We start from the raw sequence: 16,170 nt of genomic DNA, 5'->3' as shown, positions 1-16,170 counted from the left end.
GAGTTTTATTTGAGCCAAACTGAGGACTAGCGCGGAAACCCACGTCCCACATGACTCTGAGGCACTGCTCTGGAGAAGCATGGATTCCAGCACAGTTTTGTATCTTGTCAGAACACAGAACATTAAGTAAGTCAGGAAAACATTTCTTCAAGGTCTCAAAAAACATAAAAAAACACAAAAACACAGATCAGCATGTACAGAGCGAGTCAGCTCGGCCTTGGCCCTGGAAAGGGAGCCTTATCCTCTAGGGAGGACCAGCATTGGTGCCCCAGGAATGGAGGCGTTTAATCTTTATTTTTAACATGAACATTCTTTAATTCTGGTCAGTGTGCTCTTTTCTTTAATAATTAAAGCAGATGTACAATGCATGTTTGATAGGCCGCAAACAGGCTGTTTCAGTTAGCATAAAATTCCAGTTAACTCATGTATAAGCCAGAATAACTTCCCTATAGCTCAATACAGGAAAATTTCTTCTATCAGTTTGATTCCTTCGGACTTCCATTCCTTGATTCTCGCCGTCTTATTTTTACGGGACTTGACTATCTAAAATTAGCTGGAGCAGTTTTTGCTTGCTCACTGGAGGGAAGCTGGCACAGAGCCAGCTGGGCTGGGTCACACTGAGTTTCAGTTTCCTCTTCCCTGAGTCTTGGAAGCCTCATTGCTGAGAAATTTTCAGCTTTCACTTTGTGCCTGCCTCGCTGTCCAGACGGAGCAGCTACTCTCAGCTTCAGCCTTTGTAGAGATTCTACAAACAGGTAAATGACTTGCTACTTTCCCCTCTTCCTAGCCACTTGCAAATAATGGTTTTTCTTCCTTTTTTTAAATCAGAAAGTAATCACTTAGAATGAAAAACTAGCTAATGATTTTTCTTGCTATCTATTCACCCTCTGTTTACTCATTTCATGTATAATTGAGAGGTAAATAAGGGGCATAAATGCAAGCTTTGTGACAGTACATGTAATCTGTTTTTCAATATTTAATGGAAAGTGTGTTTGCTTTTCTGCTAGATTGAGAAGTATGGCAGTGACAACTTGTTTAACGTGGATGCAAGAAAAAGTGCTGCAAAATTATTTTGGAGAAAAGCAGTTTAGCCTTCTCTATAAGGCCAGTGTCCATGAGTTCTCCAGTAAAGGTTTGCTTGAGAGATGCTCTAATCAAGGACCTACTATAACAGTGATTTATGTTGGAGATTACATTGTTGGGGTGTATGCGCAGAACAATGACAAAGAGGAATATGTTTTCATCACCCTTTTTGTTTTTCAAGAGACTGAAATTTCAGAATGCAAAATAGGACCATTCCAGCTACCTATGGTGTTTCAAGATAATTTTGAATTTTATGTAAATCTAGAGAGAAAAAGGATGTATATTAGCCCAGAAACAAAGGAAAAACTTGGACTATCTGGATATATTTCCTTCCAGGAATGTGAAGTTTTTCGATGTGAAGGTAGGTTTACCCAGATCATCCTACACAGAGTTTTTGTCTTTATGTGTGGATCGTTCTAGCTGGCTCATCCCCGTAAGAAACAGTGACTTTTTCACTTGTCCTCATCTCCAGCCAGCCCAGACTGAAATCTGGCCACAATCTGTTTTCTATGACACAACTACAGTTGAAAGTAGCATATAGGGTTTTCTGGAGTTTGTTGGGGAAGGGGTGGGAGATTAGGAGGTAAGGTGGAAGGAAGAGAGAGAGAAAGCAGCAACTTGAAGATTGTGAGATTCTCAGAAAGAAATCAGAGTTTGAACTTCTCTTGATTAGCACTGGACCCTTTCTACTGCAGTTTCCCATTCTATCCATTATGTCAAAAGGCCAAAATTAATTTCCTTATTTTTCTATTAAAGGACATTTCAATTGTTTCCTATATTTGCTGTTATAATCCATGCTTCTGTGATACATGCATGCATATATCTGTGCACAAAATTACTTCTTTTTGGTAACTTCCCAGTGGTGGAATCGCTGTTTTAAGAATTATGTGCTTTTGCATTTCATTAGACAACAAAGCTTCAGTGGTCTTTGTTATCCCCAGGGCTGTTACAGAAATACCTCTTTCCCTGTATCCTTGCCAATCTTTACTATTATTAATATTTAGAATATTTACCAACTTCATGGTCAAAAGATGGTTTCTCATTTTATTTGTGTATCCCTGATCACTAACAGGTCTCTGTGTATTGGCCATTTATATTTCTTCTGTGAAATAGTTTCTTATAACTATCCATTTAAAAGCAGGGCTCCTGGGAATAGTATTCCTTGAGCATTTGCATGTTCCAAACTAATTGTGTTTTTTATACATAAACGACTATCAGAATACATATTTCATGGAGCACACTTTATTTGGGGGAATATTGTAATATTTCAACAGCACTGTTGGAAACATTACAATTGTCGAAAAACTCAGGTTAGGCGTATTTATTTGTAGTATTTTTAACTGTTTCTCCTTGAGTGATTTAATCTTTCTTCCTCACTGTCCCAAACAACTAAAAACTTCTTATTGTTGAAGTCTGGTAAATTTACTTGGATATGTCATGATGTTGACCATCCTCAACCAGTTAAGTAAACTGTTTATTGAAGTATAATACATTAAAGGAAATGCATAATTGATCAGTGTATCAAATGACAAACTTTTATAAATTGGATACACTCACATAACCACTGCCTGGATGAAGAAATAGATTATTACCATCATTTCAGAAGACTCCTTTAAGACTCTTCTCAGTTATTACTAACCAAAGGTAACCATCTTTCTGGCTCATATTAACATTAATTAATACTTATTATTTTTGAATTTTATATGGATGGAACCACAGCAAAGTATATGCTCTTTTCTGTCTGACTTCTTTCCTTCAATACCGTGTATGAAAGATTGGGCTAATACAGGGGACTGGATTGTAAAACCAGAGCTCTACTAATCAAATGTCGTACCCAGGATCAAGTTTTACTAATAATTTCAAGAATAAAGCCAATCAAAAATCTCAGAGAAGGCAGAAAAAGTACTAGGATATTCTGCGTGGCTCCTAGGTTCTTCCTTTCCATATTTGACATGCTTTCTGGCTAAGAACAACATGCAGGGATTCAAAATTAAGTTTGTGGGCCGCCTTAGATATCAGAGTGGTTAGGTTATGGAACATTTACATGCTGGTGCTATGGACCGGATTGTGTCTCCCCCAAATTCATATGTTAAAGTCCTAACACCCAATGTGACTATACATGGAGATGGGGCCCCAAAAGAAGTAATTAAGGTTAAGTGAGGTCATAATAGTGGCGCTGTAATCTGATAGGGATAGGATACATTTCCATATAAGAAGGGACACCAGGGAACTTTTTCCCTCTCCTCGAATCCAGAAGAAGAGGCCTTGTGAGCAGACAGCAAGATGGTGGCCACCTGCAAGCCAAGAGAAGAGGCCTCAGAAGGAAACCCACCTTGCCCACACCTTGATCTTGGTGTGGGACTTCGCCTCCAGAACTGTGGGAAGTAAATTTCTGCTGTTTATCTGCACAGCAGCCTGAGCAGACTGACACAATTAGCTTATGTGACATTTCAAAAATCGATGGCCCATAAACACAGATAATCTAGATTTATTTACTATAAATAATACTTAGCTAGGGACCTCCTGTCAAGGACATTCAAGAGATAAGCACTTTCCTTGTAGCAAATATCGTTAGTCTATTTACCAGGAGATAAGATTATTAGCATATTTATAAGAAAATGGAGCCCAGTCACATTTTTTCCCCTGAGAGTGTTACCTGGTAAAGCGAGCGAATGTATCACAGACCAGTTGTTTCAATTTCTACCTCCTTAGTGATTCAGCCATAGTACTACCTGTAGTAGTATTTTTTCCTTTTCATTTTCATATATTATTCCATTGCAATGATTCTATCATATTAAAAAAAATCAAAAATCAAATCACTTTTGATGAACATTTGGGTCTTCCAGTTTGGGGCTATCACAAATAATATTGCTATAAATATTCTTGTGCATGTCTTTTGGTTCATGTATATTCATATTTTTTGAAGAATATAAGTATGAAATTTCTGAGTCATTGAGTATGTGTATGTTCAGCTTCAGTGGATACTGACAAAGTTTTCCAACACTGTCATACCCATTTCCACTACCACAAGCAGTGTACGAGACTTCCTGCCACTCCGAATCTTTCCCCACATTTTTTATTACTAGTTTTACAATATGTAACCATTCTGGTATGTGAGCTATGGTGTGACCTTTCATGAATTTGGCTTTCTTTCATTAGACTAGTTAGCAATTTATTTATTTCACATTTTTAATTAATTAATTACTATGTTAATTTATCCTTTTTTTGATTTATGGATTTGTATTTCTGTTATATTCTGATATTTCTAAGGTTTGTTCCCTTTTATTCTTTTCTGTTTCGATTTTCTATTTCCTTCTTTATTGTTTTTCATGAAATGTACTTTTATCACAAGGTTTATATTAAGTATTTGTATTATTGTTATTTTCTATATATTTACAATTGTGATTTTTTAATTTCCTTTTGGGTGTTAAAGCTATTTAAGGGGTTGCCTTTCCCTTTGTTTACACTTCTTTTCTAGTTTTATTGTAGTCATTGAACGTAGTCTTGACTGTTTCTACTTTTGGTCATTTAAAGAGGCTTTCTTTGTAATCATACATATAGCTATAGTTGTAAATGTTACACACAGTTATTATTCTTTTGTTTAGAGAATTACCAGCATTACTACACCTAATCCTTTCAGTTTTAAATGCATCATAAAAGAGTGTCTCTTTTCAAGAAAGAAAAGAATTCTGGGCCTGAGTCTCATTGGTTCAAATGAAGACCTAAGCCCACCCCTGAACCGCTCACTGCTCTTTGATTGGCTAGGCAGAAGTTCTACATTCTCTTGAAAGCAGCAAGAAGAATATCAATTGGATTGGAAGTTCCAGGAGGCCCAATTATTAATAGTAGATTTTGGAGAAAATCCAGTGCCTGTGAATTTTTTTTGTTTGTTTGTGTGTCTTTGCACATTATCCCTTTCAGATCTGTTGGATTATGGAGGAGAAAATATTTTAGAGTATTTCCTGTCTTTCCCTAGTCTGTCCATGTTTCTAGACCTTGCTTCTGTGATTTACAGAGGACCCCACCCTCATCTCCCATGTTGGAGTGAGTCACACACTACTGCTAGGTAATTTGGGGGGGAAAAATCTGCTGACACTATAGTCTTTCAGTGCCCACCTTGACTCTAGCTCTAGACTCTTCAAATGTGATGATGTTAAGAAGATTTCCCATAACTTTCTACATTTGCTTTTCACTATCCTGCACTATTCCTACCGAAAGGCTATTTCTTCATTTTTTCCTTAGTGAATTCATTGACATTCATTCAGTGTCCATCATTCAACAGCTTGTAATCGTCATTGTTCTTTGATTATTTCTCTAGATTTATTGGACAAAAGGAGGATGGAAGGGGTCATAGAGTAAGTCAATGTTTTTAATGTTCTATTATTCTGTTCATTATCGTAGGCTTATTCTGTTACAGGTTCTGTCAAGAAAATTGGTAGTACAAATTATCATAGAAAACTTGTGGATCACCCAGAACAAACTGTATCTATAATCATAAAATATTTGGTAATAGCAGTGTTAAAACAAAAAGAACACTGAGTAGATGGAAGATATTTCTAATGTTTTTATGTAGTTGAAGCGAAATGATTATTTGGCTGAATACATCTGTCTGCATTTTTTACTTAGAATTCTTACAGTTCCAGTTCCAGTTCCAGCTACTTTAGGGAAGGGGTGGTTGGCAGGTAGGGAACACCCATCATGAACTCCAAGAACATGCTAGAAATTGTCTACTTTCATATACTTCAGAAGTCACATATTATGTTGTGGTTTTTGAAGTTTATTGCTGATAACTTATCTTCATGTTTAACATAGTTGATATTTATTCAGGGGTGTATATGACCTGGTTGCTTAAATCTGAAAAGTTTCATGTCTGATTTGCTTTAGTTAAAAGTGTTATGTTTGCTTTTACTTCTTTTACAATAGGATTTGAAGATAGGATAGTTTCATGTCTTTTTATAGGAGTTGCTAATCAAAAATAAATAATAACCTATAAGAAAAGAAACTGAATTCTAGGAAAGTTTATGGTAAGGCCTTGTGACCTATCCTTAATCAACTTTTAAAATTGTCTTGTCTAAACAGGCTCAAGGAGAAGTTGTTGTCTGCCATAAGAACTTACAAACCATATGGAGACCTGGTTCACCAAACACGAATTCTGCTTCTGGGTCCAATTGGAGCTGGCAAGTCCAGCTTTCTCAACTCAGTAAAGTCTATTTTCCGAGGCCATGTAACAAACCAGGCTTTGGTGGGTTCTTATACATGTGGGACCTCTGATAAGGTGAGTCCATTCTAGGTCACTCAGCCTTTGCGTCTTTGCTCAAGTCACTTAGATTTGAAAAGGCTTTTGCTGATCAACTTCATTACAGATAAACTCTATTTCAATTTACAGTTTTTAAAAAAATGAACTCTTCAAGTTTTTTTTTCCCCTATACAGTACAGAACATATTTTATAAACGATGGAAAGAATGCTGACACCTTGCCATTTATTCTGTGTGACTCACTGGGGCTGAGTGAGACAGAAGAAGGGCTCTGCATGGGTGACATACCCTACATCTTAAAAGGCCACATTGCTGACAGATACAAGGTATGATTTAGTTACTCATTGAGAAAGTATAATTGATATTTAAAATGTTTATTTTTGCCCACTCTCAACAATATCAGACTCTAGTGCATTGACATTGATTTTTTTTAAAATTACACTTGTTCAAAATCCTTTGTTGCTTTTTGATATTTTATTTTACAGAGAATTAAAACACCTGAAGGATTCTTCTGTCATAGCTGTCATAGCAACTCTGAATGTTGTTATACATTCAATTGCTTTTGGCTCTGTGAAACAGAAATCCAACTATGTTTATTTACTCACATGGGTAATTTTTCTTATGTAACAGAAAGTCTGAAGATAGGCAGCTTTGGGCCAGTGTGACAGGTTATCAATTTTCAAGGATCCTTCTGGCTTTCTGTTCTGAGACCCTCAGCCTGGGGTGCTATGATGAAATCTCACCCACCCCTCCATATTCAGATGTTGAAGTCCCAGTGCACAAGGTGATATTTGGAGGTAGAGCCTGCGGGAGGTGATTAGATCATGATGGTGAAGCCCTCGTGAATGCAATCAGTGCCCTTGTAAGAAAAGACACAAGAGAGCTGACCTCTCTCTCAGCTCTATGAGGACACAACAAGAAGGTGCTATCTACAAACCAGGACTAAGGCTCTCACCATACACAAAATCTACCAGCACCCTGATCTTGAACTTCCTAGCTTCTAGAACTGTGATAAATAAAAGTTTGTTGTTTAAATCACCGAATAGGGTAATGCATTGTAACAGCCCAAGCTGACTAGGATATGTGTCTTTCATCTTTATGTCTTAAGATGTTCATGCTAAGCACTGTCAGAGGAAGGAAGAGATTTCAGAGAAGGCAGATTAGTCTGCCTTTTTTTTTTTTAACTTTGCTATTCCTTTTTATAAACATTTAGATCTTAAATTAATTGTTAATTTACCTTGTTCCTAATAAATAGTCCATGTGCCAATATCTTTCATTGAATGCCTTTTGCATCTTTTTCCTTCTAAGTATGGGATTTATTTTTATATTCTATAACTCATTCTATTAATGTATTTATTAACTCCTTTATGATATTGTTTGCATTACTATGTTGTTTAATGTTTTTATTACCATAGCAATCAATTATGTCCTGATAACCCACTGGACAAGTCATATCCGTTATTCATTTCTCACATTTTTTTTTCTTGACCATTTCACACATACACGTTTTCAAATGAGCTTGTTTGTGTTTTATTTGATTGCTTGTGTTTGTGTTTGATTTGTTAGTCCTTTGATGGAAATTACATTAAAATTTTGTATCAAAAGTTGATATACATCTTTACATATCCAGTGTTTTTATTTAGAAACAGAGCATGTTTTATTTTTCTATTCATGCAAGGTTCTTTCATTCTTTAGTATAAAGTTATCTTGCAGAGGTAATTAAGCTTATTTTAAAATATTCTTTAAAAGAAACATTTACTATAGAGCATGTTAAATCTATGCAAAAGCACACAAAACTATTTAATCAATTTGTATTTACATAGCTTTGACAAATTTTGACAGTTTCATCTATGACTACCCACTTTCTCCTGTCTTGTATTATTTGGAAGAAAATCTAAGAAGTCATAACATTTCATCCATAAATGAATATGCATTTAAATATATATATATATACACACACACACACAGGGGCATATACGTCTTTTATTAAATGTAACCATAATATGCTTATCACATTTAAAATTAATAGCTGCTCTTAATTTATTAAATATCACCCCTTTCTAATTGTCTTTTAGGTATCATGCATCTTTTTTTTTAACAGTCTGTTTGAAACATTATAAAATAATATTTTATAACATTAATAAATAGATCTATTTATTAGTAAATAAATATATTCAGCCTCTTTTTTTGGTGGTAACTTTTAAAAAATTTATTTTATTTTTTTCCATTCCTTTGTTGAAGTATAGTCAGTTTACAATGTTGTGCCAATTTGGGGTGTACAGCATAATGCGTCAGTCATACATATACAGCTGGAGGAATAACCCTCCTGGGCTTCAAACAACATTACAGAGCTACAGTAATCAAAACAAGGTGATATTAGCACAAAAACAGACACATGGATCAAATACAACAGAATAGAGAACCCAGAAATCTATCCAGCTTCTTTTAATTTGCATGTTCTGCCTCTGTGTCATCTGGTATTTTTCCTTGAAATTCGTTTCTTTCAGAAATCTGGTTGTTTGGCCTGTAGACTTCCCCACAGTCTGAGCTTTGCTGTTGTCATCACTCGATGTGGTTTTCCACGGTCCTCTGTTTTCTGTGTACCCTAAAAATTGGTAGTTGAACCTAGAGTCACCTTCAGATTCAGCTTTTGCTTCCTAGATGGTGTCGTGTTCTTTCATGAAGAGCCACACAACTTTGGGTTTTCTCATTTTTCTAATGTAAGTATTCATTAACGTTCAATGCCTAGATCGATTTATTTATTAGAGTGTAAAAGCAGCAATATTCTATTTCTATCATTCCTTCTTCATTTCACATATGAAAGAGAAACTTCCCCTTATTGCCTACTTGATTACTTAGTGGTACAGTTTATATAGGAAAGGCAAGATATGTGCTTCATTTTCTTAGAGAAATGATAGCATACTATATGTTATGGATAAATTGGACTTTTGCCACTGCAAGTAGTGCTGAAGTTAATAGCCTTGTCCATACACCATTTTGTATTTTTGCTAGTGCTTCAGTGGGACAGGTTCCCAGCAGGATTGCTAGTTAAGGGTATAGCACAAGGAACTATATTCAATATCTTGTAGTAGCCTATGGTGGAAAAGAGTATGAAAACGAACATATGTATGTTCATGTATGACTGATGCACTCTGCTGTACACCAGAAACTGACGCAACATTGTAAACTGACTAGACTTCAATTAAAAAAAAAAAAAAAAGAGTAAGTGCATCCTACTGAGAACCACTTTCGCCCTTTGCATTCTGCCTGATGATAACCAGATTTCCTTCCGGATGCTCTCACCTCCATCTTTGCTAACCTTGCTTCTTTTATCTAGAACACTTTCTGCTATTTCCTTATTCCCTGTATCAGATGAACTCCTATTTTTCAGCTTTCAGAGTATATGCCCCTTCCTTACAGGAGCTTTACCTGACTACGTGAAGGGACAGCTAGCTACATGCATAACGACTGTCTTCTCCACCAGATTGCTATCCCCTTAATGTTAGAGACCTGCCTGTTTTGTTCACCGTTTCAGTCACCTGCACAGGGTCTGTGCTCATATGTGCGCACTCATAAATATTCATCGAATTAACATGTTGCTTGATGTTTACCTTACAGTTTGATTGCACGAAACCAATCACACCAGGCCATGATAACTATATAGGCTCCCCGTTGCTGAAGGACAGAATCCACTGTGTGGCATTCGTGTTCGATGCCAACTCTGTTGAACATCTCTCTAAAGAAATGGTGTCAAAGATCAAAAGAATTCAAAGGGAGTTGATAAAGTGTGGTGAGTCTCATTCCACTTAAGTGCTAAGGGCAATTGACTTGACTGTATTGTTGGTGGCTTTGGGACAGGACGAAGAACTTAGGAAATTGCATTTGTGACTATTCCCTGGCATCTTAATGTTATTCAATCAAACGGAGCACTCACTAGCTGTGTGACTTTGTGCAAGTGACTCAAACTCTCTGAGCCTCAATTTCTTATAAAATTAGCATCATAACAGCATGTACCTCAGAGATTTATTGTAAGGATGAAACAAATTAATACAGATGAAGAACTTAATACAGTCCTCACTACCTGCTACCACGGCATCCTGGCATGCATTTTTTATCAAGATTCTTACATTTCCCCTTGAGTCTTAAAGGATTAGAAAGTGGGAAAGAACATTTCAGTAAGAAAAAGAGGCAGGAAAGTAAGACTTTGGGTTGAAGAGGTCGCATAAAGACTTTGGCGAAGGTAAATAGGATTGGGAACCGGGGGGCCTCACGCTGGCTTTTCTTGGCTTCGTTATCCACATGGTGTTTGGGAATGAGCCGGTTTGTCACGCTTTGGTTAAGTTAGAAGCAGGGAGGGATTACCGACCAGCTCGCTGAAATTTAAACGCTTGCAAGGGTGGTGTGCCGGGAGGTGCTTGTTAACACTGCGACATGGGAGCACTGTATTTGTGATGCCTCGATAAATTCCATCTCCTTCCTGAGGCCTCTTCTCTCCCGTCTTGTTTGTTAGAGTCCTTTTGATCTTTTCTTTCGTCTCCATAAAAACACAGCTGTTTGGACAGGATATGAAATCATTAAGTAAAATTGTAGCATAAATTTGACTTCCCTCTTCCAAGAGGTGGTTCACTTGAAGCGTCCTCTTTTACCATGGAAGGCAATGAAGGAATTTCCTGTGTCAGAGGAATTCCAGGCACCAGTGAGTAGTTAAGGGGGATTTACTGTCAGGGAGTAGGGAACCTTCCCAAATCTCTGAAGTTGCTCCATAGATAACCTATTGCATAGCTGAAGCTAGCTGATTAACTGAGAAATCCTGAGGTTGTCTAGACTGATAAATACATCATAAAAATGTAATGAAAAAACGTTAAAAAAAAATCTATCTGGCATAGGTGTGGTACATGTGGTTTTGCTCACTCATGTGGATACCTTGGATATGATTATGAAAGGTGACCTTATGGACATATACAGCTGTCTGCCTGTGAAACTCAAGGTAATGGGCGATGCCATTTATAAACACATTTTCTGGGGTACGTCACTATGTTCACATGATATTACTGTGTATGAACATAAAATAAACATCTCCTGAGTTTAAGAATTAAAACCACTGGGATTTCAAAATGTAGAATAAATAAACAAGATTGTACTGTATAGCACAGGGAAATATATACAAGATCTTGTGGTAGCTCACAGCAAAAAAAAAATGTGACAATGAATATACGTATGTTCATGTATAACTGAAAAGTTGTGCTCTACACTGGAATTTGACACAACATTGTAAAATGACTATAACTCAATAAAAAATGTTAAAAAAAGAAGAGTTAAAACCATTGCTTGGGATAATTCAGACTCATTTCCCAAGTTTTAAAAATTAAATATATGTTCATCATTATGCTGATACAGATAATTCCGTTCATTACAATTTAATTTAATTAGGTTAATTCCGTTCATTACAATTTAATTTAATTAGGTTCAATTCAACCAGTATTTATCAGTGATGAAAACAAGTTCCCTGCACTAAAAGCTTATAATTTTAATCAATAGAGGTGAGAGGTTGGGGAAGTAGGGTAAGAGGAAATTGACAAAAGAATGTGATGTGATCGAGTATGATAAGTATCATGAAATGATTAAAAATGAAAAGTATTTAACGTTTAGAGAAGATAAAATTGTATTACAGGGATGGGGGAAGATTTTATTACTGAGGTGGCACTGGGAGATGGCTTTCAAGGAGAAGAAAGTATTTCAGGATATGAAGGGACAAAAATGGGGGGGGAACCAACTTCAAGCTCTAGGGACAGCATAAGTCAATAATACATCAGTGAAGGAAAAGGCAGCATATGAGGGAAGCATGGAGCCGTTAATTTAGTGGAGGGTTGGATCCTTGGAGGGGGAGAGGAAGTGAGAAAGTTTCATTTGCATCAGATGATTTAATTCATTAGGTGCATATGGGGAATCATAGCAATTTTTGGAAAGAATATTGACGAGACCAAAGTTGAGCTTCAGAAAAATTAATCTGCCACCCACATGCAGAACAGATTGGAGTCAAAAGGAACCTGGAGGTGGGAACACCAGTTGGGAAGACATAATGATAACTAATATTTGTTGAACACTATGTATGTGAGAAATTTTCCTACTCAATACTTACGACAACCCTGTGAGACAGGTACTGTTACGACCACATTTGATAGATACAGAAACAAAAGGAGACAGAGTAAAAGCATTTGCCAGTTTATTGATAGTGCTAAGAAGTGACAGATCCCTGTTTTGAATCCAGGCAGTGCGGCTCCACGAATAAACTAGTCTAAGCATGAATGAAGCATTAACATTAAACTAGTCTAGTAAAATGGCTTATCCTGAGAATAATCTTTAAAAGGAAACAGGCAAATTATGGACTCTAGTGTAAGGGCATTAAAAATGCTTCAATTTCAAAGCAGTTCATATGGAACTATTAGTTGTTTTTTTATTTCTAATTCATATTGAATCTACTACATGTATTCTAAGTTGAAAATGAGCAGTGATAATAGATCTTGACTTGTCAAGGTCTCGAAGAAAAGAACTTTATGGGGCTAGATCTCTATCCCCCCCGTCCTCCAACAGGGAAAGTACTGCCAAGCTCCTACGTTTTGTTACTGCGTTCATGATTCATGTTGACATAAAACTGTATTTTTCACTGTCTTAAGATTTCTGGGTTTTAATGTCGGTGTTGCAGCTGGAGGCAGTTCACCGAGAACTTGGATTTCCTCCTTCTAACATCTTCGTGGTTAGAAATTACACCTCAGAGTGGGAGCTGGAGCCTGTCATGGACGTTCTGATCCTCTCTGCGCTGAGACACATGCTGTGGGCTGCAGACGACTTCTTAGAGGATTTGCCCTTTGAAGAAACAGACAGATGTGTTTGGTGACGCAGAAGCGCGAACGTGTCAGCTCCGCGGGGACTTCCGTTTTGTGTCCCTCCTAGAGGATCTGCACTACTTCTCTAACCCTTCGTCTCTTTTCAAAATGAAATTTTTGAAATGACCCACCCCTGCCATTCCCACTGAACATTCCAAGCTGTATCTTTGCCCTCTTCTGTCAAAATGGGCTTCATTGCGTGAGACCCAGAAAGGGCTTGGCTCGCCGTTGTTCCTGATCCGATATGGTCTTTGACTGTTGGTCCTTTTCTGGGACCTGATGCTTCTTTGCCCTTTTTGGCTTGGCTTTTCGACGCCTCTCCTCGTCAGAGTCACTCTGAACGCAGTGTGATCAGTTCTGGGTAGTGGTGGGTGCCCTTCCTGTTGACAGCCTCAGATTTTAGGGTTCCATGTATTTTCTGTTGTCAACGTGTGCGCAGTACTCGCTTTACCATTCCAACCAGAGATCAAACACGTTTCAGTCTAAACTCAAATCTTATTTTAGTTTGTGGGAAATCAAATTAGGGTATCATAACATCTCTAGTTCTCTCTCACTGCAGACTACTGGGAAACCCTCATTCTACTGCCTTTGCTGTCCTGACTCTGCAGTCTTGGTTTCTCCATTCTTTCTCTTCCTCATGGTGCAGGCACTCTCAAAGCCAGGATTGGCTTACACCTCCAGGAGCCCAGTGGTTTTCCTCCTGCTAGTTGCTTTTCCCTAAAGAGTCCATCAAGAATATTTTTTTCTCTTTATTCAGAGATGAGAGGAAAGGATTATTAAGTGTATGAGTAAAGAAAATGAGTAAGTGAATGTTTTACATTAATATATGTATATTTTTATCTCATCATGGAGGAATGAAAATTAAGACATGAGAAAACACAGGAAGGAGAGAAGTAGTGGAAACTGAACCTATTTTATTTTTATCTGGAATGAAGTTACATATACAAAATCATATCACCTATAAATAGGAACAGCACAATTTAAAGTCATTAATTGTAAAAACAATCATAATTCCTTTTGAATTTATGTTTTGTATCTGTGAAAAATTAAAGTTTCTTTTTATAAAACCTGAGTCTAACATGGGTGCGTGTGTGTGTTTGTGCGTGTGTGTGATTTTGGCAAAGCTTATTTTAATATGATTTGCCAGCATCTTCTGATCTACACGCAAGTCATTTTAATTTGCCTTCTTATTTTATTTCTAAAGTGCTTGATTTTGCTCTCTTTGGGTCCCAGTTAATGTTGTATTCTTTAACCTAAAGCCATTTTTACTTTAATATCTGAACACTTCTTCCAGGATGTGGCAGTTAGTGAGTTCCAGAAGACCAAAACTGAAAGGGACTGTAGTATGATTACTCTGTAAGTTACAACTATTTTAGTTACAAGTGACAAAACTCAACCTGAACTGCGTGAGTAGAAAAGAAGACTGTAGTAATGGGCCAAGTAATCATACCATGGGAAAGGCTGGGATTGGACTGGATTGTCCTCATAAGTGGTTGAATTCAGGGGTTCCAGAACTATTCTGTTTCTTTCTCTCTCCCTTAAACACACACACACACACACACACACACACAGCCTTTTGATCCCTTCTTTCTGTATATTGTTGTCATTCTCTCAGGCTAGCAATCCTTTTCTTTTTATTGAGGTATAGTCAGCTTACAATGTTGTGTCAATTTCCGGTGCACAGCACAATGCTTCAGTCATACATGAATATACATATATTCATCTTCATATTCTTTTTCACCATGAGCTACTACAAGATATTGAATATACTTCCCTGCACTATACAGCATAAACTTGTTTACCTATTTTATATATACCAGTCAGTATCTGCAAATCTCAAACTCCCAGTTTATCCCTTCCCATCCCACTCTGTCCTGGCAGTCACAGGTCTATATTCTATGTCTGAGAGTCTGTTTCTGTTTTATTTATTTGTTCATTTGTCTTTTTTTTTTTTTTTCAGATTCCACATATGAGTGATATCATATTGTATTTTCAGGATAGCAATCATGATAAATCTACATCTTCTGAGTCCAAGCTTCAGGCTGACATTAATTCAGTCTTGTGACCTGAAGTGAAACAGGATTTTTATTTCCCAGTTTCATTGTGAAATAATACAAAAAAGGACCTCAACTGATCTAGCTCAAGTCATACCCCTACCTCCCAGGAATAATTACTTTATCTAGAAGAGCAAGGAAATGTGATCAGCACATTGTAGGTCATATCTGCTCAGGAAGAGTGATTTATTATTTGAAGGGCTACTACTATTGGATTAACTGAGCTGGAGGGGCACTATAATATGTTCCCTTATAGATTTGGGAAGTTTCATATCTAGTTCCTCATTCAGATGAAAAAGTTTGCTAAAATTCTTATTAATTAGTTTAAACTGGCTCACCTTTAAAAAAGGTTTTAAACTTTAATAAAAAGCTTTTTAAGCTAAAGTATCATATGCACCTAAAAAGTGCATGGTTCTTAAGTATAATACATAGCGAGATACATTTTGACAAACATTACAAACCCATGAAATTCGAACTCAGAGAAGAAACAGAACATCATCAGTATCCTCTAAGTCCTCGTTATGCCCAGGCTAGTTATCTAGGATAGCCACTGTTCTGACTTTTAATTGCATAGAGTGGTCTTTTTTATCCCTTACATAACTAGTCTTATGCACTATTTACTCTTTTGGGTCTGACTTCTTTCATGTGATATTGCATTTGTTTGTTTGATTCATATTATAGCACTAAGATAAAGATCATTTATTCTCATCTGTTTGATGGGCAGTTGGGCAGTTCTCAGTTTGGGACTATTACAAACAGTGCTAGTATAAGCATTCCAGTACGTGCCTTTTGGAGAACAAAGGGAAATATTTCCATTGGGTGTATATAGTTAGGACAGAATTACTATGTATGTACATGCTTAGCTTTAATAGATAATACTAATCCCTTTTTAAA

General features: G+C 36.8%; 1 protein-coding gene across 2 annotated transcripts; it reads left to right on the top strand.

Annotated features, from left to right (window-relative positions):
- The first annotated feature begins 598 nt into the window (after nt 1-598).
- Nucleotides 599-14,294, top strand: IFI44 (interferon induced protein 44). Of its 2 annotated transcripts, none has more exons than XM_010989071.3 (8): nt 599-755; nt 1,008-1,444; nt 5,402-5,438; nt 6,163-6,358; nt 6,515-6,664; nt 9,957-10,128; nt 11,225-11,325; nt 13,042-14,294. In XM_010989071.3, exons 2-8 carry the CDS (start codon nt 1,018-1,020, stop codon nt 13,231-13,233), a joined length of 1,275 nt encoding a protein of 424 aa, XP_010987373.1. In that variant the 5' UTR covers nt 599-755; nt 1,008-1,017; the 3' UTR covers nt 13,234-14,294. The 2 variants fall into 2 exon arrangements, with proteins under 2 accessions (XP_010987373.1, XP_031321312.1); XM_031465452.2 differs by having other exon boundaries at nt 13,013-13,150.
- Nucleotides 14,295-16,170: the final 1,876 nt, after the last annotated feature.

This window comes from Camelus dromedarius, chromosome 14 (genome assembly GCF_036321535.1).
Source record: "Camelus dromedarius isolate mCamDro1 chromosome 14, mCamDro1.pat, whole genome shotgun sequence".
In the NCBI taxonomy this organism is placed as follows: Eukaryota; Metazoa; Chordata; class Mammalia; order Artiodactyla; family Camelidae; genus Camelus; species Camelus dromedarius.
The sequence above is the reverse complement of the archived record's forward strand: the minus strand, read 5'-3'. Positions and strand labels throughout refer to the sequence as shown.

Bases quoted from the DNA above. Each gene is read 5' to 3' on its own strand.
- IFI44 (XM_010989071.3), top strand. From the start codon at position 1,018: ATGGCAGTGACAACTTGTTTAACGTGGATGCAAGAAAAAGTGCTGCAA. The intron at 1,445-5,401 runs GTAGGTTTACCC...TTATTTCTCTAG, and splicing joins TGAAGTTTTTCGATGTGAAG to ATTTATTGGACAAAAGGAGG. The intron at 10,129-11,224 runs GTGAGTCTCATT...TATCTGGCATAG, and splicing joins AAGGGAGTTGATAAAGTGTG to GTGTGGTACATGTGGTTTTG.